This window comes from Pagrus major, chromosome 1 (genome assembly GCF_040436345.1).
Source record: "Pagrus major chromosome 1, Pma_NU_1.0".
Lineage (NCBI taxonomy): Eukaryota > Metazoa > Chordata > Actinopteri > Spariformes > Sparidae > Pagrus > Pagrus major.
The window spans coordinates 23,399,439-23,422,344 of NC_133215.1; the positions used below are offsets into that span (position 1 = coordinate 23,399,439).

Consider the following 22,906-nt stretch of genomic DNA (forward strand, 5'->3'; position numbering starts at 1 on the left):
AGCAGGTCGAGGAGAGAGTCCTCAGTGGTCTTGCCATAAAAATACTGTTAATATTATGTACAGTTTCTCACTTGCTTTTGTTAAAAACAACAAAACTGTAGCTATTTATCTGTAACTGTAGCTTTTGTCTTTGCCTTTTGAGGATAAAAATGTTAGATACCAGTTATTGGCACTCTGTATTGATCTATTATGTATAGATTATACATACTTACAACTCTGGTATTGGCCGTCTCTCTTGTCAGGCACACAGAGATCCAGGGATACGTTTGATCTACCATGGGCTATTAAAAATAATGCAAAATATCCAGTTGTGTAACATTAAGCTCTGCTCTGTTTAAAAGAGTAACATATTAGGTATTGTAAATACTGTTGTTAATGACTAATATAGTAAGTTTCTTACATTGTTCTAAGTTGCATTACTGATGTGACATGAATGTGCTCAGTGATTTCAGACAGAAGGATATTCTTTAGTGTTTGTGCGATAAGGATGACATCTTCACAGACATGAGTAAAAGGTTGTTTTTTTTTTTTTTAATCTCGGAGTTATGTGTCTGTATCTATGAAGTCATTGTCATCTATTGAGGATACCGATTTCAGTTCAGTTTGCTCTTCTCAATCGAGTATCTAGATTCCTCATTGTAGTGGTGCACTTTTGACTCTCCAGTTGCTTTTGGTGACCGTGCAGGGCAGAACATTTATTTGTGCAAGTTGCAAAACAAAATGAAGCTTTTCTTTTTAGTGGGGTGGCTGCTTTGACGTTTACTTGCCATGTTAATGGAGAGGTGATCAGCTTTTCTGTTCTTTCTTTTGTAGTAAACATGCTGTACTTTGATTTTGTGGTTGCTGTAATGTTTGAAGGAAAATCTAAATTAGTTGAACATTATTTTGTTGGATAAAAGGACCAAGCTTTTCACTCCTCCTCCCCTTCTAATGATGCAGTTTGCATTCAGCCAGGCTGTTGTGCTGTCCTCTGATAACTGGGACCTGTCTCACCAACCAGGATCACTGAGTTAGCTGTAGGACTGCGCTGAGTGGAACCAGGAACAGCTCTGTGTCCTTCACCAGGTGTGGTTCTGTATTAACCAGCTTTCTATGTAAATCCTGCCGTGTGAAACAGGCCTCAGAAGTGCCATTGGTGTTCGGCTGCTGGAAGTCGCTCTTAGTTCTTCCACTTTATCTAATATTGTATTTGTTATATTTTTACTGCTCTTTGAAGTTAATTTGGTTCTTTGTTGTAATTATTGTTTTACTTTTTCTGAAATAGACAAATAAACTTTACTAGCGATTGCAACAGTGTTATTATTCATTCTGTTCACCATTCATGTTTCACATAAACCAATGAAAACCATACAGTGCAGCTCCCAAGTCAACAGTATCTTCCTACTCTAGGGGTCCTGCTGAAAGCTTATCTTTGCCTTTTTTACTACAAGCTGATGGTATTCTTTACTTGACCTCTGGGCCAAAACTCCACCTTAAACTCTAACACTATTTAAAAATTACAGCCACTAGAAATGTGTTTTTCTGTCCATTTTTGTTTTACGGTGTAATATTATTTTTAATGCATTTGTTATTTCTGTGGATAACTTGCTTAACTAAAGGGTGAAGACATGCGTAGAATGTGATCTTCCAGTCAATGAGTGACTCTCATTGACTGAGAGAGAGATCTTTTTCTTATAAAAGTAGTAATTTTACATTATAAAGATACTAAATTAAATTTGCTTCCAAAAGTGTGTTTAAAGGGTAACTCCACCATTTTTACACATTTAACTGTGTTTAAAGGTCTTGGTGAGTACCACTGAATATGTGAAAAAAGTAGTATAAAGCCTTTTGTGACGCCAGAGGAAGCTGCATGCAATCTGATAAAGTGCCTCCAGTGTTGTCACTAAGTGGCTAAGTTGCATTGTGGGTAATGTAGGCACCAGTTTTTGAAAAGGCAGAAAAAAGTGGAAGAAAATAGGTGATATCTCTGGTTCTTCTGTATTCGATTAGATCATTTGTTTTTAAGCAAAGTCAAACGGTGAGTGGACTGCTTTTTAAAACCTGGGGCCTACATTACCCACAATGCAACTGAGTGATATCACTCGAGGCAATTTATCAGATTACATGCAGCTTCCTCTGGAGCCACTTAAGGCTTTATACCACATTTTCAACAGTTACCCTGTAAGTAATATTTGCTAAGTTTTAGCAGCAACATGTACTTAATGTATTGTATAGGTTTTATAGACACAGGCTGAATTTAGAGTTAATTTTATTGTTCACCACCATCAAAAAACACTTAATGTTACCTGAATATCCCTTTAATACAACAGTGTTTCACAAATGTGCCACCAAGACACACATTAGAGGTAATGAAAAAGTATCTACTGAAACCTTAAAACTACTTGTGGAAAAATATTCAGTATTATTTGTAAGAGAGAGGTTGGAGGATTTTTTACTTTGCTGGCACTTCGACATTAGCTTTACCACTCTCTCCATGCTGTGATGGCTGCAACTAATCCACACACACCAGAAATATAAAGTAACTAAATTTTTGTATATATTCTCAACACAAAGCAGCCAAATTAAAATAAATCAAAATGATACAGTTAAAACATATTCTTTTATACATCAAGAAATGAAAGAGATAGTAAATAAAATTCAAATACACCTGATGAAATAAATCAAAGATACAATTCCATAATAACTCTGTAATTTCCATTTATCCCTTTTAATACCAAAGCAGAGAAACCACAGCACTGATCCAGAGACACTGTGACATGCTCAAAGTGTGCCCTCCAGTGGATGTTGTGTTAACTGCGGCTGTGGTCACAGGGGCGGCTGTGGTGGATTCTTTGGCCTTTCCCACACATGTCCCCACATTTCCTACTTTGTCCACAGCAGTCAGCTCTACATTCTGTGAACAGCAGGAGGCGCTGTAGGTGACCACTGTGATGTTCTCGCCCCCTGCTCCAGCCACTGTGGTGGTATTGAGGGTACCGTTCCCCTGGCGGATGGTGACGCTCTCTATGCCGGTTCCGTTGATGCCATCGGTGAGATTAGCAATGAACTCCCACTGAGAGGAAGCACAGAGTGATGAAGAGGAGGGGCAGTTGGATGATGAACTCACTTCCTGGCACACTGGACGGTTGATATCTGTCACCTGGAGACACAAATAGATGAGAATTTAGATCATTTGACTCAAAATAAGACAATTATATTTGGTATACTTTTGCAGTTATCTATTTTTCTTTGTAACTGTCATTACAGTTACATATTTATGTTGAAAAATGTGGCACATACAGTACTGCCACAAACAAACTTGCAACATTTTCTTCTTCTACATTTCAAACCACCAACCTCTCCTGCTCCTGTTTATTTCAACATCTATCTACAGTCCTCTTACCTTGGGAGCCACAGAAAACCTGAGGACAGCATAGTTGACATCAGTGGCAGCTGCATTTTCCGCCTCAATGGTAAGAGTCACGTCCGTTCCTGATGCAGCACTGGTTGGCACGGTTAAGGTCACGGTGCCATTGGCTGTGCCTCCACCGCCCGCTGCTATGGTGACGGTGCTGGGTGTAGTTGAAGCGTAGCTGCGGTCATTGTTGGCTCGCACCGTGAACGTCCCAGTCGCAGAGTCGTTAACAACTCCGTTGGTGGTTGTGGCGACTGTGAAAGGGACGGAGATGGTGGAGCCTGGTTCTACGTTGGTGTTGTTGACTTGGGCCTGAAAAGAGTGAGGGAGAATTTTTTGTTGTTTTCTTGTATTGCATGTTATTATATGTTGTTGGATCATAGTAGCCTTAATGGAAAGAAGCACAGATAAAAAGACATTAGAAATTCACATGAAAATGATTTCCTGTCTGCCTTGGTAAAGTGAGGATAGGGAAACAATGGCAGACCAAAAAACAGCCCTGTGCTCAGTCAAGAAGTCGTTTTATTGCCAATCATCAAAACAAAAATCAAAATATCCCATAATTATGTGTGATTGCAAATGGCTGAAGCCCCTGAAGATGAAGCCTAGTTACTATGTGGTGATGTCAGTATTAGAAGCTAATTAGCTAATGTTAGCATGGCTCTTGCTGAAAGGAGAGATATTATGCTCATTTTCAGGTTCATAATTTTTTGAGGGGTCACTACTAGAATAGGTTCAAAAAACACATCAGTTTTCTCATACTGTTCAGTGCAGCAGCACTATATTCCCGCTGTCTGCTCTGTTTTAGCTCATGTCTCTTTAAGGCCCCCCTTAAACTAGCTGCTTGGTATAAAATATGCAAAGGAGGGAGCTCACAGTAACAGAAATGCTTGAGGTCTTGATCTGCGTGGAGGCCTGTCTCTGGAAGGTGCTCGTTGTTGACCTGGAGGTGGAGCTGCTGTCCTCTCCTCTGAGGCGAACCACAAAGTCACCTGCAGGGACTCCACTGAAAGTCACCAGGAAGTTACCACTGCCCAATGACTGTGGGGGACAGTGAGAGAAAGACTGATGTTTCATTGCTTCGCATACAATATTGTAAAAGTCTACAGAATGACAACAAGTGGAACGGTTCTGTGTTTGACTGACAAATATGTATGGTTTATGAAACTCTTCCTTAAAGCCAAGTTTCCTACATTTTAGCTTCCTACAGCTGGTGGTTCAAATTCATCTAACTCGGAAAAAGTCAAATTTTATAGGCAATAAACTTGCTGTCAGCAGTTAATTCATCTCAGTAACCAACTTATAGTCAAATGTATTTTTTTAATCAAATTTACATTAGCATCTCATGAAACTGCAAAAGCTGTAAGACTATTTTTTAGACTCTCTAGTGGAGCATTCGAGGACGCTGTAGTATTCAAATGTCAGGGTCGGCTGTCAGAAAGTATAGATACATCAGCTACAAACTCGCTTCCTTCAAGGTAGAAAATAAAATATTTTTCTAATGATTTTGTTTGGAAAACGGTAAGCAGAAGAGTTATGTATACACTGTAGCTCCTGGGAATGGCTCTCTAAGGGACCACTTTATCAAGTGTGACACAGTATGTGACATGCCTGCAGTGATCCGTTGACCTCTGTTGGCCCTGAGCTGTCAAACAGAGTGACCTCTGTGACCTTTACTGTGTCACTTCCTGTCACAGAGACCAAGAGACTGGTATTACCACCTGAAAGAGAAAGAGAAATTAGATGAGTATGACGAAGGAAAAGGGGTGATGTCCACTCCGGTTTACGTCTCTGCTGACTAAAGCTGAAGTCGATGAATACCCATGTCTACTGCAGAGTCATTTGACCCCGCAAGAAACACAGATTCAACCCTCGCCCACTGCAGACAAAAGCCAGTTAATGTTGTTGAGGACAATGAGACAAAATGACTGAATATACAGCTTGTACAACTGAAAATGGTACAAGCTGTATAAATTAAGATGACAATAACTATAAAAGTGGTCTGACCTGAAAGAGGACGTCCCTCCTTTAGACTGAAGTCCCCGTGGGCTCCTTCATGTGCTTCCACAAGACTGAAAATGAAGTTCACTGAGCTTTGACCTGATGAACACACACACACACACACACACACACACACACACACACACACACACACACACACACACACACACACACACACACACACACACACACACACACAGAAAACATCAGTAAGGCTAAATAAACCAAACTGTACACAACAAAGATCAAATGAAATATGTTTTTTTTATTTTCACTATAGGTGATCTCTATCATATTACTGACCTGTGACCTTAACAGAGTAGGGATTATTAGAGTCAACACTGATTTCCCATGATCCTGTTTGGTTGTCAGTGTTGAGGCTTAAACGACGTAGGTTTCCCACTGTGGTGAAGGAGGCCAGAGGTCCACTGGACTGACTGGAACTCTGAGACACACCTGGAGGAGAGAGAAACATGTCAAAACAACACTGTTTCTCTAATTGCAGATGATGGAGGGAGTAAGAGGCTGATGGAACAATCCAAAATAGCATGTGACAACACCTGTGGAGCTGGTAAGACTGAAGGTGAGAGATGAGTCTCCTGTGATGTAGGCAGTCACGTTCCTTAGAGAACCGTCAACAGTAAATGTAAAATTATCAGGCCTTCCAGGATTCCTCACGACCTGAAAAACTGTCACCTGCAAGAAGAAAGAAGAGTGACTACACATTTGTATACATATTGTACAGTGCCATCTTCAGTCAGATATGATTTGAGTGTCTTACCACGGCACCGGCTGATGAATCCTCTATGACACTTGTAGCCAGAGAGAGGTCTGACTTGGTGACCTCAATGGCCTGACCTCCAGAGGCACGGGCAAGGTCACGGTACAGTTGGGCATCTGACTGGCTCATTGAACGTGGAACATGACCCTGAACGCTTCTGCGGCGCCGTCGACTGGCCAGGACGTCCGTCAACATGAAATTTACCTAAAAGTGCAGGCATAGAAAAAAAACCTTGTGTAGGTTATATTGGAACTGGATACATATTTGCAATCGATAAACTCAAGACTGATAAAAGGTGGACTCTCACCACAGACTTGGTGCTCTCTATAAGGGCAGTGACGGTGCTTTTCAGGTGAGCATCTTTGGCTGGAGCGTCAGTGAAGACAAAGATCTCAGAGGAGGGTGGAGCAGCGGTCAGGGCAAGCTGTCAGTTGTATACAGGACAGGAAAAAGTGTCATTTATTATCCTCATCCTATTTATTAATCCTCAAGTACTTTACTTGAGGATTTCCATTGATTGCATGTTGCATCAAATCCATATATTTATTGCTTTGGCAAAACTTATTCCAATAAATGGAAAAATGCTGAATATCAGGTCCATGTAGAACTTAAGTACATATAATATTAGATAGATAATAGACTTTTGTAGAAACCTGCAGGCCAGACAGGCACAACTCTGGGATGTCTCCTCCTCCACTTGCAGACAGCTTGTTGATGCTGTCTTTGAAGATGTCCGCATCGGTCGTCACAAGCAAAGGTCCGAAACCTGGATAAAGAATATAGAAAATAGAACATTTTATTGATTGTTTTTGAAAGGGATATTTTAATGTTTAGTCTGCTAATATTTTTATTCCTTGACAAATTTGTTCTGAATATTGAAAATAAAGCAGCTGTCTCATTTTTGAGCCCCAATATTCCCATTTATCATCATTTTCTGTTGGCTTAAATTGCTGTTGTAAACTTGAGATGTCGGACCTGAAATTGAAATATTGAAAAGAGTTTTTCACACATATAGTGTCTTGTTACTTGTTAACCCATGCCTTAGACGGACAAGAGTCCCTCATTATAGTTTCCCAAAGTAGGAGCCTCTTAACAACAAATTCTACCGTCTCATAAACACGTCTGTACCTGGGTCGTTGAAAGGTACCAGTATGTAGGCGGAGGGCTCTTGCTGGGTTCCCCTCTTGCTGTCAATGATGTTAAAGGAAACTCTCTTAGCTTCAGCTATGTCATCACTCATACTGCCTGTGGTGTCAATGACAAAACAAAGCACAGAGGACTGGGAGAGACCCATCAATCTGTGAGAACACAAGAGAGACCAAACATAATGACCTCATGTAACCTACATGCTCATCATCGTTGCCATCATTTAGTGTTACCGCTCCATCCAGCCTACATCCACCCCAAAATGGTCATATTGATGAAGGTTCTCAGTCATCCAGGTCATGGTCTGTGTGGGTATGTCCTTACAGAGACACTCCCACACAGAGTTTAAAAGCCTGCAACTCCCCTCCAGTAAGTTAGAACTGAAGAAGCCTCTTGGATTAGAGGTGAAACGTCTTCAAGAAACTGAAACATGTCCAGTTGCCAACGATCCAGCACTTAGAATCATAATGGTCATAGTTTCACCTATTGCCTGGGGTCACAAAATGACTGAGGTGGCCCATACCGCAAGAAGTTCTTGTCTCCGACAGATAGTCTGACGTCCTCCAGCAGCTCCATAGTGGCATTCACAGCCAAATCTGCTGCTTTGTGGTGAAGTGAGCCATGACTGGACCCGATGTCGTCTTTACTGATGCCCCCCACTGGGTCCTGCATGCTTGTACGATCAAATGATCCACCGTGACTGCATTTACCTTGGGGTAGAGAGAATAGAGAGAGTTCGGTGTGTTAAATGTTCACAAACTACTATTACTGAAGCACAACAAAAATGGATGATTTCTTTACGGTCCAGTGTGAAGGATTTAGGATCAATTGGCAGAAATATAATATTCATAATTAAATTCAGTTTTCACGTTGTTTTTGTGGCCACTGTAGGTGAGGATAAGACAAGATGCTAGATGCCTAAATCCTACACACTGGACCTTGAAAAGTTACCTGCAGGTTTTGCTGAAGAGAAGATGTTGAAGTAGCCTGACGTGAGAAGCCCCTGCTGCAGCAGCTCAGGCAGGAGGTTGTTATCACAGTTCCCTCCTGTGCAGTTTCTACAGGTAGGAGTAGTCGGGCCTGCAGCAAAATCAATGACAAAAATCAAACCTGACATATCTTACATATTTAAAATAAACAAGTTATACAAGTACAAGTACAAACAGATTACTTTACACTTTACATTTATTCAAACCAGAGAGGAATATTTGTGTATTCAAACTGGCGTCCGTTAAGTGTTATTACCATTTAATGGTTTCTATTGATGACCAGTTGAGGTCATTCTGATTTTAAAAGTGATAGGATATGTTTAAAATCTATAAATTCATTTTAAATGAGCAGATTAATGGTGAATAATGGACTTTTTTTATTTAAAAGGATGAGTAATGAACAGTTTGACCTAGTTTATTTTAACAAAGACAAACTCAAACATGAGTTTGTGTGGTGAGTCAAAAAATATTGAGCAACAATGTGCCCATTTTCACGTGTGGCTTTGTGTGTACTTGTTTAAAGCTTTACAAGTCATGGCAGGGTAGGTATTTCTTAACTGACAGATGACAGATAAACTGACAATGTGCCTACTGTGATTTCTTACTGAAGCATATGCATTCAGTTTTTCCAAGCAGCAGTTTTGTGGACAGGAGACAACATCATCCTACCTGCCAGGTTCTCAAGAGGTTGGTCTGGTCTGATCAGAGTGCTGTAAGGAGCGCTGTTCCCCAGCTCCACCCAGTTACTGTGGCTGTAGAAGTCCTTAACACACAGAATGTCAAACATCAATCACCACAACACCATCACTCCTGCCCGTCACATCCACAATGATACTGCCACCACCTCAAAAATCTGTCACCTGTAGGGTGTGACAGACTCGTCCAAGGGTCCACCTCCCTGCGACAAAGTTCTCCAGCTTCACGCTGGCCTTCACAGCAGACACGCCTCAACAGTAGAATAGAGAACAGAGAGAGTTACGTGCAAACTAAAGATGCACTTTCCCAAAAAAATCTCATACAAGCATTGCTTTTGGTAGCTGTATAGAGCTCATTTTAACTTTCCAAACATTTGCTCTTTTTGGTAGAAAAACTGACAACGAGTTGTTCGCATTTCTAGCCAAGGAAAAAAGAATTCTTTAAATGTGTACCTGCTGTGATGACATCTCGTCCTCCCTGGAAGGTCTCGTCATCAAAATGATGTTCCTCACTCAGCGCAAAAACCACGTCCACTTTTGCGTTGCTGAAGTACATATTCGAAATGGATGTTTGGAAAATGACAGTCGAAAGGAGAGAAGAGGAGGTGCCTGTAGAGGAACAGGCCCTTTGCACCTTGTCAGCTGACAGGCTGTCATCAATCTAGAGGCAAAGACATGACACATAACTGAGTGTGTATTAGAAAATCTACATTTAAAGCAGAAAACGCTGTATTGATTGGAGGACACTGATTTATTGGAGGACTAAACAGTTTTAAAGATCACCATCAATCATAGAGGATCCTATCTACATCTTCCTGTATTTTTTGTGAGAGATCTCGTGCAGAGGACATTGGTTCTTACCTCCAGGAATGTTTATCATAAAATCTTCAGATACTAGAAGTGCAAATTAATTAGTCACTTTTTACTTCAAAAGTTCCACTCTGATAAAAATATCTATTCATAATTTGCCATCATCATGCTCAAGAAGCAACCCTAACTTTCATTAGTGAGACTGCATGTTTGATTGCCCCAACCCCCAGGGAAGCATTACATTTTGTCATCACAGAAATTAATACAAAACATATCCTAGATATCAAAGTGAACCACAGTTGCACATTTTCTCAGTTTCTCAGTGCTTTCCAACTCACAGTCAGGCTGAAGTCTCGTCCCTCAGAGACAGCAATGTCTCGACAGACCTCAGCTGTCTTCCTGAGGACCGCCCTTTGTGTGATGTCACGGTGAGTGAGGGAGTTCCCATCAAATGAGAACAGCGGCTGGAAGCTGTGGATGAGACCTGGCAGGGAGAGGACCACCAGCAGCAGGAACATGACTGTCTGTCTGAGAGCCATGATGGAGGGTGATGAAGTTGGACAAAAGAAGAAATCTGGATGCAAATCTCTCTTAAATGTCCCGACACTGAAGCCCTTTTTTCAACTCTTGCCTTCACCACCTCACCCGTTTAGTGTTGCCGCAACCTGAACCAAAATATTAACTGAATGGGAGTGGGGGAATTTTGGCATCTATAGTAGATTATCTCCCCCACTGTGTTTAATAATTCCTCAATGGGTTTCCACAACACTGTGGTCACGCACAGAGGAGGTTACCAGGACCAGGTGTAACGAGGCGAAAATGAAAACACCTGAGGAAGCAAGAGAAAATCAGTCCAGAAGGCAGGAAGGAGGAAGTTTACAATTTCATGACAAAATACAGTAAGAACTTACAAATAGATAGCATAAGTGTTGCAGCTTTCATAGGATTACATTAAAATTGAGATTTCTGAATAAAACATGCTTTTATTGTAAGATTTTTAAATGCCTGTACTATTTTAATTTTCAGGGTTGACACAGTAACTGTTGTTCAGTCAAATATGAGAATCTCCAGGTCAACATAGTTTGAAAAATAAACCCAAGAAAATATGATCAGCAGCCTCTTAATTAAATGATTTTCAAATCAGTGTTTCAAAGACACAATGACACGCTTTTTTTAAATAGAAAAAACACAAAAATGCAAATATTACTAGAAAAAATGTATTACGTCACACATAATTTTAAGATATTTAAAATAATTACAAATGGTACAATATACAGAAGATGCAAATGTGTTTTACACACTCTTACCTGTGTCAGCTCGAGTCTTTTTCAGATGTTGCCCCCCCTTTAGTCTCACTATGTCAGCAGTCCTTGTTTATACTCAGGTAGATTGTACTGTGTGTCGACCTGTGTGTTTCCTGCGTTATCTGGAAACCTTTGCAGTGTGTGTGAGTGTGTGCGCTGAGAGACAGTGGGGTGTGCCCAGCGTCCTCCCACTTATAGCTACGACTGATTGAGCTGATAAATAGAATTCCACAGATCAGCCTCCACACCCCCTGCTTTTCTTTTGCATGTGTTTGAGTGAAAACATGGGTGTGAGTGTACTTTTCATTGTATGTAATCCTTCAATTACAAAACGTTTTTTTTTTTTTTTCCATCAACCCCAGATCCATTTGACAACATCCGTCCATGGCTAGAACATACAGATAAACCATTCACATCCATTGGGAAGTTTCGTTTGGTATACTAACCATCTATATACACTTGATTTTTTCATCAAGATCCATGTAATATTCTCTGAGAAATCAACCAAAATGTCTAAAAACATCCTGTCACGCAATGTTCAAGAAAGACAGAAAAAAGTTCTGGATCCGTTCATTTATCCAGATCCACACCAAAAGGTAATGGGGTGTATTCTGGGCCAAGACCCGCCCTCCATCCAAGTTTTGTGGAAATCTGTATTTTTTTTCGTAATCCTGTTGACAAACCGACCAACCAGCAAATGGACACAGGTGAATAACATAACCTCCTTGGCCGAGGTTATTTTTGGTGACCTATTATGCTTTTTTGTTTTGTTCCTTTCCTTCAGTGTTTTATAGGTTCTTGTGCATGTAAAAGATCTTGAAAGTAAAAAAACACCAAAGTTAGATAGAACTGAAGTTAAGTCCACAGCAACAGAAACAGAAACTCCCACAGAAAGCACTGCTCCTGAAAAGCCTCGTCAGTAGTCTCACCTTTAATTCTGTGACTGTAACCTCACACACACACACACCCACGTACATTTAGAAATATTTGCCCTATATGTTTTATTAAAGAAGGGTCTCATGATATTAAATGAAAACACAGTCTACATTTTCATCGAAGAAAATAAAAGCAAGAGATCCACCAACTTCACCACACAACTCTTTTGGCCTGGCATAGTGAAGATTTCAACTTGGGGTAAAATAATGTATTTTCACATCAATTTCAAACCTCCACTGGCCTCTCCCTATTCGCAAACACTTTTCAGACAGCAAGATTTATAAATGAGGACAGCCATGAAAGACCTAATCTTGTGATTTGCATTCATTTTCAGAAGCATGAAGTGATGATACAGGATCAGGATTGTGTGTCAGAGGAGATGGTTATACTACTTTCATCAAGGAAAAGAACTGACATCCGGCTGGATCATACATACACAATGGTCAGTGCCTGAAACGTGTATCAGGGGGATTTCAAGACAGAAACACTTCCTTTAAATGCTGCAACTGTGGAATACCTTTACAATAATTCAGAGGGACAAAAGATTTCAATGGCTCATTAGGGACAGTCTTCCTGAAATGAGATATACAATTTATTTATTGCCATTGTTCTGTTACTACACAACAAATAGCAGCCATGCTCACCTTACATTTCACCATAGCATTTGTTTTTTTTAACTTTAATTCTGTCTCATAGAGACAGATAGACAGATAGAACTGAAATGTCAGGTCGTATTCATCTGATTTGGTTAGAAATAATTTCAAGTCAGATACACTGGAGACCTTTTACCTATATACATGCACAGTAGAACCTCGGGAAGACTTCAGGTGAACCTCCAACCTCCAGTGTCCACCTCCAAAGTCCTGCTCAGCAGCATATTTGTGTCTAAGCTTTGTTTGATATATTCAGTATGCGTGTGTAACTGCGAGGTCTAAAACAACACAGTCAAGAAGATAAACTTTCCTCTGTTTGGGTGCTAAAGTAGTTCACTTTCAGTGCTTTCACCTCCTCACTCCCTCAATAAGGTGTTGACATTTTAAAGGACCTGAGTCAAGTGATTGTGAAATTTCAGAGAAGAATGTGTGTGTGAGATTAACTTGTAGTGTTACATTCCTCAGTTATCAATACAAAGTAGACTGTGCCAGAAGTGGGGTGAGCGTTCCTATCGAAGCTCAGTATTCATACTAGATGATGTTTTGACTGATCATTAGGCTTTGCAGTAGGTATGAGGCTGTGCCGTCATAAATCTGTTTTGATTTCAGTTTTCATTAGTGCATAGTGCCTGTGCAGTTTAAATGGATTCACTGAGTTCTTGTTTGTTATGGATTTCAATTTAAAGTATCAGAAACTATGAGGGCAAATAGGAGGACACAGATGCAGCAGAAAGAGATTAAACGTGTTGAAGTTTGAATGACCGTGGGTTTATTTCATGTACTTTATATCGGAGTCACAATGACCCTGATCGGTTTCACCATATAAACATAGCACAAATAATGTTCACTTGAAAGTACCAAAATCAAAGGATGGTAAGTTGGGTGACCAGACGTCCTGAAGAAGCAGTTGTCCCGAATCCCAAATCCTGTCATCATTGCCCCCCCAAAAAGATGAAACTGGAGTTTGATTAGTTATAGCTATTAGTTATAGTTATTAACCCTGTGTTCCTCAGACCACACCTAACATTTCTGTTTGGTGAGTTGCAACAGGCTTTCAAGTTTCAACACACTTTATTTCAACAGGGACAGTAATTCTGAAATGTGGATTTTAGTAACAAGACAATGGTTGTGCCAGATATCACCCACTCATTGACAACACCCTACTCACTACAGGGAGCCCTATATAGAGAACTATATAGTGAGCTCATTGGTCAAATGAAAAACACTTTTTAGGGTATAATAATTCTCACTATACATGCGGACAGCACTACAAAATGACAAACTCACTATACAGTCAACTATTTAGTGGTTAGTTAGAGATTTCAGACACAGCCAATGACCAACAGCCTTTTTTTGATATTACATCATGAAATTATGAGAATGTCTGTGTTGTATACATTACAGATATACAATATGTTGTATATTTTTTTAATATGGGATTAATGAATATGAAAACCACATTTTCTACTTTCCCTTTTTGTTTTAAAACATTGAAAAGCCAGCCTAATCCAGGCCACAGTGTGATTACAGCCAACTGTAAAGCTCATAGAGTCGCCTTTTATTAAAGTCAAACCTTCCTCTTTAAGTGGCAACTCTGACAGGAAAGTAAGTGCTGTTATGCAAAGATGAAGCACTGTAAATAGCAGTTTTCTTATAGTTTTCTAAAACCTTCACAACGACAAAGGGAAGCAAAAGAGACACAATAATTACACAAGTGATGGTAACAATGAGCCAGAATCCTCCGGCTGGTAATGCAGATATCAGATGTAGCGTATTGCTCTCTCTGTCATAAAGACAGTTCAGGTTGCTCTTCAGTCTGTAGACGACTTTACACCTCTGTGCATCTGTCTCGATGTCAGTGACTTTGAAAAGCTCATAGGGAGGAATCAGCACCTGGCTGGTTCCTTTCAAGGCTGAGTAAGCTGTTATGTCAGCACCAAAACATGTATATATTTCAAAACATGAAGCGTTCCGTGTGAAGTTCCTCCGATCAGAACCTAATATGAAGGTGCTGAACCGGATCAGTTTGTTAGAGATGTTCTGATTCAAGAGTGTCTCTGTTCTGTATTTTGTACTAAGACACGTCAGCTGACTGTGCTTCAGAACCTGAATGGCCTCACTAAGAGAAGAATACAGGGAGCGTGACGCAAATGTCTCCTTTAGTTGTTTTTCGGTTCTGTCTTCAGTGTCATGTTTGGACTTGACAGGTTGCAACATAACATTTGTGTACATATATATGGCAATCGAATGATGTTTCTCCATGTAGATGTGTACAGGCTCTCTAGATTTTTGCTCTGCATTGCTCCAAGCTTTGCTGAAGTTTGTGCTGGTATCCCATGTCTGCATTATGGCTTTATCAGTCACAACCATAGCTTTGGCTCTGCAGTCGTCATCCATGTCGTCATTCACGTTGAAGTTCAGATCCTGAGTAGAATGCTGAAAGGAGAGGGGTGTTGTTCAGTATTTGTCCAGTAGATGGAAACCTACACTAAATGAACAGTATTAAACTGGAACAGTCCATAGTTTTCCTTAACAAACAATTATGGCTTTCAGAATCTTTGACTGTGCACACTTTAGATTAGAACAATATGTTTTTTTAAACACTATCTCTGATCAGTAGCTCCTTTTATATTTTGGTTAAGTCTTCTAAATCGATGTCATATGCATTGTGTTCAATAAATAGCTTACCTCTCCAACAATATCCTGCCAGCTGAGTGTCAGATATACGACAACAAACATGAGCAGTCCCACCAAAAGAACAAGAGATGTGATAGCACAAGCAGATAATGTTGTTCTCTGACATGCTTGCCTCTCCCAGGAAGGCATGTTGCATCTGGAACAGAGGAAATCTGTCATTAAACCCAGAGGAACTGAGATCGGGGTGGATTTCGTTCTATGTGAAATGCTTTTCATATTGTCTTTCTTGGAATCAAGGGGGGAAACCCCTACAGTAGTTCCTGAATGATGACGATAATATTTCTGATGCTATACGTGTGTGCTGTTAAATGATTTGAATTTAAATTGGGAACTGTACTGTAAGTTGGTTTATGTACACACCACATCTCCACACTGGTAGGCTCCCAAATGGGAAATACATGCAGGGGGAATGAATGAAGCACCACAGGAGCACACTGGTGTTTGGTGTGCGCTTGACTCTCCTGATAGCAAATTAGTCACTCACTCACTCACTCACTCACTCACTCACTCACTCACGCGCACACGCACGCACGCACGCACGCACGCACGCACGCACGCACGCACGCACACACACACACACACACACACACACACACACACACACACACACACACACACACACACACCTCTGTACACTATCTACCTGACCAGAGACAAGTTCTACTACATCTTTACAGTTTAAAACGTAAATCGATTGTGACTCTAGCTTTAAAATGTATTCTTGTATATCAAGCTCTACGGTATATCTCCAGTTGATCAAAAACACAATTAAAGATGCTGCACTGCTCATTAAAATTAGGTGGTGCTTAGCCATTGACTCGTCACTCTAGTGTGTAGGTCAGAAAGTACAAAACAAACTAGCAATGTTGAAAATGTTTTCATAACTTACCACATGGTGAACAGCACTGTGGTGAAGTTTTTGTCTTTAATCATTACACAACCTAGTCCAGAGTGAAAAATGTCTTCCGTTTTAGTTTGTGTTTTTTGCAGCTCAATGATTTACCTTTGTTTGTTTTTGCTTAAGCAAGCTACCAAACAGGATTTACCTGTATTACCACATGTAGAACCGCCCTCCTGGCAGTGCAAACAGTGACGTGACAGAGCCAGTGTTGACAGAGGACTTCATTTATACTTGACAAATACATACACATATAGCACGAGAATATGTCGCAAACTGTTAAAACGCTGTTTTTTTTTTTGGAGTGGTTCCTTGTCAAACAAACGCGTTTAAACAATGTAAGATAAGATCCATATTAGCACTGATGCCTTCAGGGAAAGGGGGTAGAAGAATATCTGTGCTGTGTGGTTGTACCTGAAAATCCAGTGAGCTCGGATTAAGTGACAACACTGCATCCGCACTTTCCCTCAAAGGAATATGGTGCTGCTGTTAGGAGCACTTGTCAGGGGAAAGGTAAGACAACATGATCCAATTTCATATTTGGTGGAGAAAATGAGGATGTTGACAAGGAAATATTGTGGGGCTTCTGATTATGGTTTACTGTTTATATGAGCCTGTACTTTGACCTGCACATACAAACTGAGTCATTGTGTTTGAAAGAGGACAATCACACTGGTCTTAAGAGCCATTTTACTCAAAAGAAGTATTTTTGTTTTCATTCAGATATGAAGTTTTGCAAAGGACCAGTGCATGTGCGGAAGTCAGTGAGAAACCGGACAAGCCTCTGTGTGTTGTTGGTGGTGGCATTCCTCTTGTATCATGACCCATTTCTACTCCTCTGGTGGTCTCAGAAACCTGCTGAGGTAGGTGACAGCGCTTTCTTTGCACAGTTTACCTGCTCAGATTCAGTCAGTCATCACAAATAGATTTTTTTCCTGCCGATTGACATTGAATATTCTGAACCTTCTGTAATTGTTGGTTTGCTCACTGTAGCTGTGTCTTATCTGTCACTGCAGAAACCTAAGACTGGCGGTGTACATCTGGATATGGCAACAGAGTCCATTGATGACATGTACGATGGCTGCCGATCTGAGACAGCCTCTGTGATTGACGTGTTTGGCGTGTACGAGTGGCATGTCAACAGAAACTTCAGTTATGCCTGGGCTGCAGTTGAAAGACTTGCAAAGAAACCTGTGCACAAGAACCTGACTGAAGAGCACGCTATAGTTCTGTACATGTACACCAAAATTAAAAATATCAAACGAGATTTCAACAAAGCAGTGAAAACGGGGAAACACAAGTACAGCACTTATGGGTTTAAGTTCCACTATTTCTACTTTTACCTGACTGATGCTGTTCAAGTTCTGCGTCACAATCAGACGTCGTGCAGAACCAGCTATCACAGGACACGGAAACAGTTTGACCACAATGTCATCAACACGAACATGCGCTTTGGGGCTTTCACTTGGGCAGCTTCAAGCAAGCAGTCCTTTGAATTTAATGGCAATGTGTCATGTTTTGAGATTCATTCATGCTTTGGTGCTGATATAACATATTACTCTGCTTCAAACCAAATGGGACAGGTGCTGATTCCTCCCTATGAGGTCTTCACAGTCACTGATGTCCTGACAAATGACCCATGGTGCAATGTGGTCTACAAGCTACAGAGCACCAAAATACCAAGGAGAGATTTAAATTGTAATTTGAATCGAAGACAAAAGCAATTATATTTTGCAACATTTTCAACACAAAACACTCAAATTCAAGCAGGAAGTGTTGGGATGGTGTTGATATGGCTAATGCTATTGACTATTATTTCTTTAGTTCTTGTAAAACGCAAGCAGAAGTGCTTTGTGGCTGCAGTGCTGGGTTCTCTGTTGGTGCTACTGATTGTTCTGCTGATGTTGAAAGTTAGCCATTGAGAAGGGTGATGTAATGTTAATCAATGTTTTTCCTTGAGATAAGTCAGAAATTACGTTTGTGAAGTGATGGGGCAATAAAAATGTTACCTTTTCCAGTTTTATGAGGTCAACCTGTGCACAATAATGCCAAAAAATGAAAACTCATATTATGTTGATTATTGATATACATTTTTTTAACACAACTAATATTTATACGTCAAAATATTAAATTAAAGATTTGCTTAATGTTTGATTTTGCAGCTCAACAAATTTCACAGAAGCACAAGTTGGCTGACTAAAACTATGTTTACATTTTCTGTAAGGATGCGTTATTATGGATCATACTGGTTTTCTTGCAAGACCCGCACTACACTGTCTCTGATGGCTTGCTCCTATTGTTTTTGTATGCCGAAACCTTCAACAGCTTTGTGGTCCTGGTATGCTAAATACATCGAGCAAGTTTTTTGATTGGGGAAACACGAGAAGTTCACCAGAGAGGTGCCCTTTTACTTCACTGGACAACCAGAGGGAGGTCAGTGGGTCACGATGGTTTGTAAATCAAACAGCCAGCAGCAGAGCTGACGCAGCAGATTGTGAGCTTAAGTTTCCTGAGTAAACACGCTTACCTCTTAGGATGTCACAGCTGCAGTGTCTCTGGGCTAGTTCAGTGGATCTGCAGCAGGGCAGACCGTTGGCAGCCCCCCTTGTGGACACCCAGCCTGTTTGCTCTGCCTAGCCCAGAGACACTCTACATATTTAAGGAGCATTTTTACATAAACATATTTTACAGCATATAGATCATTATATATTTTTTATTTTTGTATGAATTTATTTTTATGTATTTTTTTACTCAAAACATCTGGTGGCCCAATTAAACCTCACCGTGGGCCAACTTTGGGCTGCAGGCCCAACTTGGTCAGTCCTAGTAGAAAATGCAACTAATCAGAGGCGGAGTACTGCAGGTCTTAGGGTTAGTCTGCAGAGCTATTCCCAACATGGTACCACAGTTTAAACTATCATGTTTACAATAACTACAGCACTGTATGAAAGCAATATTGATGATACATGATATAGTAAGTTATTCTGTAAGTAACTTATCACTATTATTTACATTTTTGAGACAAATTGTCATTACTGAAGAATATTTTGTGCTATTTTCTATTTTCCCTGTATCTGTATATCACACGCTCTTCTGTTTATCTTGTGTCTTGCACTAACTGTACAGCATGTTAAGTTATGATGTCCTTTCATCATGTAAATCACCACATATTTTACTATAAATAAAAAAAAGGAAATTGATCATCAATTTTTTTTTTTTTTTTACATTTATTATATGTTTGGGGCTGAAAAGATAAAGGACAATGATACAGTGGGCTTGTCAAAGGTCACTGTGTGTCTGAAGAAATGACCCTGCATGTTCACTGATTCCTTGTCTTGGCTCATCTTAGGTACAACTGCATGATTCCCAGATGCACAGACTCGTATAATTCATCAAAATCAAAGAGGAATAATCTGTAGTGCAGTCCCCATGAAGGTCCCACCCCTGATTGGAATGACCTGCAGCTGGTGAAAGGCAAGCTTCACACTTAGCCTGCAAGTCACCAATGAAGCACTTCACCATGCGAGAACTGAACTGTGGTAAGTGGATAAAAATGTGTATTTTTTGCTTGTTAAAACTAAATTGAAAACAAATGTTAAGGAGTGCACTTTAAGGCCTATTTCAATCCATCCAATTAAGTTTTACCGATTATTTTCACATTAAAGAAATTGAAATTACTCAGCAAGGTTAGAGTGGATTCGTAGCTGACAAATGAATTTACTGAGAGAGGTATTTTTGTGTGCAGGTTTCTGAGCTGGTGGAAGATGGCAATGATAGCAGTTTGGGCAGCAGTGCTAATGGCATATGGAGCCTCTATAGGATTTACAAAGGTAGTGTGAATGCTGTGTACTGTAGGATAGATTATCACCAAGTAAGATTTTCCCATTGTCTCATTGTTTCTAACATTTTTCAGAACTGTGCAGAACCCAGTTTAAAAGTTCCACTGGATTTAGCTCCAAACGCTGTAGATGACATGTACACTGGCTGCAAAGACAAGATGGAGTACAGGGTAAAGAAGGAGTACCTGCAGAATGAGAAAAACAGAGATAAAAACTTCACTCTGGCCTGGGACGAAGCAGAAAAATACTACAACAAAAAATGGAAGCGTAAGAAGCGACCTTCCACCTCCCTGGGAAAAGAGCAGATCATGGCTATTTATGTTTATACCCTCAACAAACCAAAAATCTATCTTGATTTCAATGATGCAGTTCGAACCCAGAGGTCTAAGTACAAGACCACATTCAGGTATCACACACTTCACTTCTTCCTGACTGACGCCCTTCAAACCCTTAACGCTCGCAAACCAGAAGCAGAAAGATGTCTCACTGGCTACCGCCGAGTCAACAGCTACTTTAGCCAAGATGTTCTCAACAAGGAGATTCGCTTTGGCTCTTTTACCTCCAGCTCAATGGGATTGTACCCCAGCGCTGACAGATTTGGAGACAAGTCATGCTTTGAGATTGTCACATGCTCTGGAGCAGACGTCTCGCTGTACTCTAAGCTCGGGGAGTTGGAGAGAGAAGTGCTGATTCCTCCTTATGAAGTCTTCAAAGTGACAAAGATAGAGAGGAGATCTGAGCAGAAGAGTCTTCCATGTGAGGTGGTGTACAAAGTGAAAAGCACGGGGAAAACTCTGTCCAACACTAATTGTGTCCTTTTCTGATAAGCAGTCTTTGACATTTAATATTTGATGTTAACAAAATAATAACAAATCTGTGGGCTGGACCAGAGTAGTGAATTCACATGTCTGATATGTTTGTAGATATGATAAATCTTATGACATCATTTGACTATTTGTTGGATGAATGAAAAAAAATCCTAAAATCTGGTAAAAATGTTCAAACAAGCTTTGTTTCACAAATTTGACCTGTTTGTTTAATGCCTTTCCTTGCATGCATAAAATAAATAATAAACATGCAAACGTGTATGAACAGAGTAAAATGACTTGAATGTGTTTGTGGTTGAAAGGCCTGAAATTGGAGACTGAGTAGATATGAGCCATTGGGAATTGTGTCACCCAAGTCACCATTATTTGTGTGTGAAATTCAAACTGTTGTATATAAGTAGCTGTTATTTGTTCATTTAACATGCTATTTGTGATCTTTAACCTGATCAAAGAAAGTGTGAGAGGTAGTCAATCTCTCTGATGGGGGAGGGGGGTGACATAGTATATCAGAGAAAGCCAATAAAAATGTTACGAGCCTCCAGTAACTGATCTCCTCCCCCATTTAGATTTTCATTGTTCGAGGAAGTAGTCTCCCTTTTAATTTGAATATTTCTAGTGAATACAGCATACATATCTGATATACAATAGCTTGCGGTAGGTTGAGAGGCAAAAATTCTTACATGGGTAAATTCAAAACTGTCACTAACAGAAATTAAGGTTAAAATGCTGAACTTCAAACTTTATCTAAGTTTTTATTAATGTAAATTAAACAAATAACTTTATTTGCCCAACTTACTATGAAGCACGATATGGTGTAACCAGGGTAACTTCAGGATTAATCCTGGGTTTTCAGGACTGTGGTTCAACTTCTGACCAACACTTATAAAAGCACATCTGACCAATCAATCAACCCATTTTTTGGCTCATGCACTTGCATGATGTACATGCATGTGCACATTCTTGCCGATGGTTTCACACTATTCCACTAATCTACAGCTGGTAGTGAAGCTCCAAGAAATGTTGCAATGCACCAACAAAGGCAGTAAAGAAGAGGACTGCTAGTAAACATGGATGTAAACAATGCTTTGCAAAGTCATTCAACATGATTCTTAGAGCTCAGGGATACAGTCATTGAGATTTGGTGTGCTGAATGTAAACATAACAGTTGTTAGTTTACAAGAAAACTCCATTTGGCACATTTAAGTTTTGGTTTAATAGTACCGCTGCTTTAATATTTTACATTCACTATGGTTAGGGTTAGGGTTAGCCAACATCTCTGTAGTAGTTTGCTGGTTGACTGCATCCTAGTTTGCATATGGGGCCCTGGTTGTGCCTCATATCTGGTTCATAGCAAACATGTAAATTCGTGTTGTATCTTTCGATCTTTTCTCTTGAAAGTGACAGAGTTCAGAGAAGGGAGACTATTGTTCCTGCTGTGAGTCACTGTAAGATTTCCAGATAACTTTAAAAAAATGCATAACGAATGAATGTGTTAGAGGTCATCAAAATTGAGGTTAAGGTCTACTGTCCATTTATTGGTTGGTTTGGCGTGTGTGTAGTACAAGGTACTACAAGGTAGGCTTAATGCAAAAATGAGACAGTGTTTTCTTAATAATGAGAGACCAGGGTTTTGCAAGTATTGAAGATAAATATATTTGGTGGAGCCTGGTGCTGCATTTCAACTTGTGGGATAGTCCAAGTTGTTGGAGCAGCTATTTGAAAGTCATGACGAGTTTTTAAGGTGCAACAGTGTGCATGTTTATTTATGGCTGGTCCTGAAACTGTAGCCTCACAGAAGGGATGAGTATTCACAACCTCCAGGTAGGAGAACCTTTCTTTTACATTTTTAGAATGTGAAATGCTGTTTTTTATGTCTGAAAGCAAAGTCAGCATCAATGAATGTGTCATTTTATGTTTATTTCTAATGCTTTCTTCC

The 22,906-nt window shown here is 40.0% G+C and overlaps 4 protein-coding genes across 4 annotated transcripts; 2 read left to right on the top strand and 2 right to left on the bottom strand.

Moving 5' to 3' along the window:
* Positions 1-2,231: 2,231 nt before the first annotated feature.
* vwa10.2 (von Willebrand factor A domain containing 10, tandem duplicate 2) lies at positions 2,232-11,244 on the bottom strand. The gene is made up of 18 exons (XM_073479796.1): positions 11,124-11,244; positions 10,155-10,645; positions 9,460-9,667; positions 9,172-9,257; positions 8,981-9,074; positions 8,274-8,402; positions 7,846-8,032; positions 7,305-7,474; positions 6,830-6,942; positions 6,484-6,600; positions 6,177-6,380; positions 5,956-6,091; positions 5,699-5,851; positions 5,402-5,494; positions 5,006-5,115; positions 4,271-4,435; positions 3,383-3,706; positions 2,232-3,139 (listed from the first exon to the last, which is right to left on the bottom strand). The coding sequence occupies exons 2-18, from the start codon at positions 10,353-10,355 to the stop codon at positions 2,708-2,710; spliced, it is 2,922 nt and encodes a 973-aa protein (XP_073335897.1). The 5' UTR covers positions 10,356-10,645; positions 11,124-11,244; the 3' UTR covers positions 2,232-2,707.
* A 2,238-nt stretch (positions 11,245-13,482) lies between these two features.
* LOC141007315 (NAD(P)(+)--arginine ADP-ribosyltransferase 1-like) lies at positions 13,483-16,368 on the bottom strand. Its single transcript, XM_073479696.1, has 3 exons — positions 16,296-16,368; positions 15,398-15,542; positions 13,483-15,145 (listed from the first exon to the last, which is right to left on the bottom strand). Exons 2-3 carry the CDS (start codon positions 15,533-15,535, stop codon positions 14,291-14,293), a joined length of 993 nt encoding a protein of 330 aa, XP_073335797.1. The 5' UTR covers positions 15,536-15,542; positions 16,296-16,368; the 3' UTR covers positions 13,483-14,290.
* A 164-nt stretch (positions 16,369-16,532) lies between these two features.
* On the top strand, positions 16,533-19,511 carry LOC141003000 (ecto-ADP-ribosyltransferase 4-like). The gene is made up of 3 exons (XM_073474392.1): positions 16,533-16,817; positions 17,028-17,167; positions 17,321-19,511. The coding sequence occupies exons 2-3, from the start codon at positions 17,030-17,032 to the stop codon at positions 18,224-18,226; spliced, it is 1,044 nt and encodes a 347-aa protein (XP_073330493.1). The 5' UTR covers positions 16,533-16,817; positions 17,028-17,029; the 3' UTR covers positions 18,227-19,511.
* A 94-nt stretch (positions 19,512-19,605) lies between these two features.
* On the top strand, positions 19,606-21,245 carry LOC141003016 (NAD(P)(+)--arginine ADP-ribosyltransferase 1-like). Its single transcript, XM_073474393.1, has 3 exons — positions 19,606-19,843; positions 20,050-20,134; positions 20,218-21,245. Exons 2-3 carry the CDS (start codon positions 20,069-20,071, stop codon positions 20,965-20,967), a joined length of 816 nt encoding a protein of 271 aa, XP_073330494.1. The 5' UTR covers positions 19,606-19,843; positions 20,050-20,068; the 3' UTR covers positions 20,968-21,245.
* Positions 21,246-22,906: the final 1,661 nt, after the last annotated feature.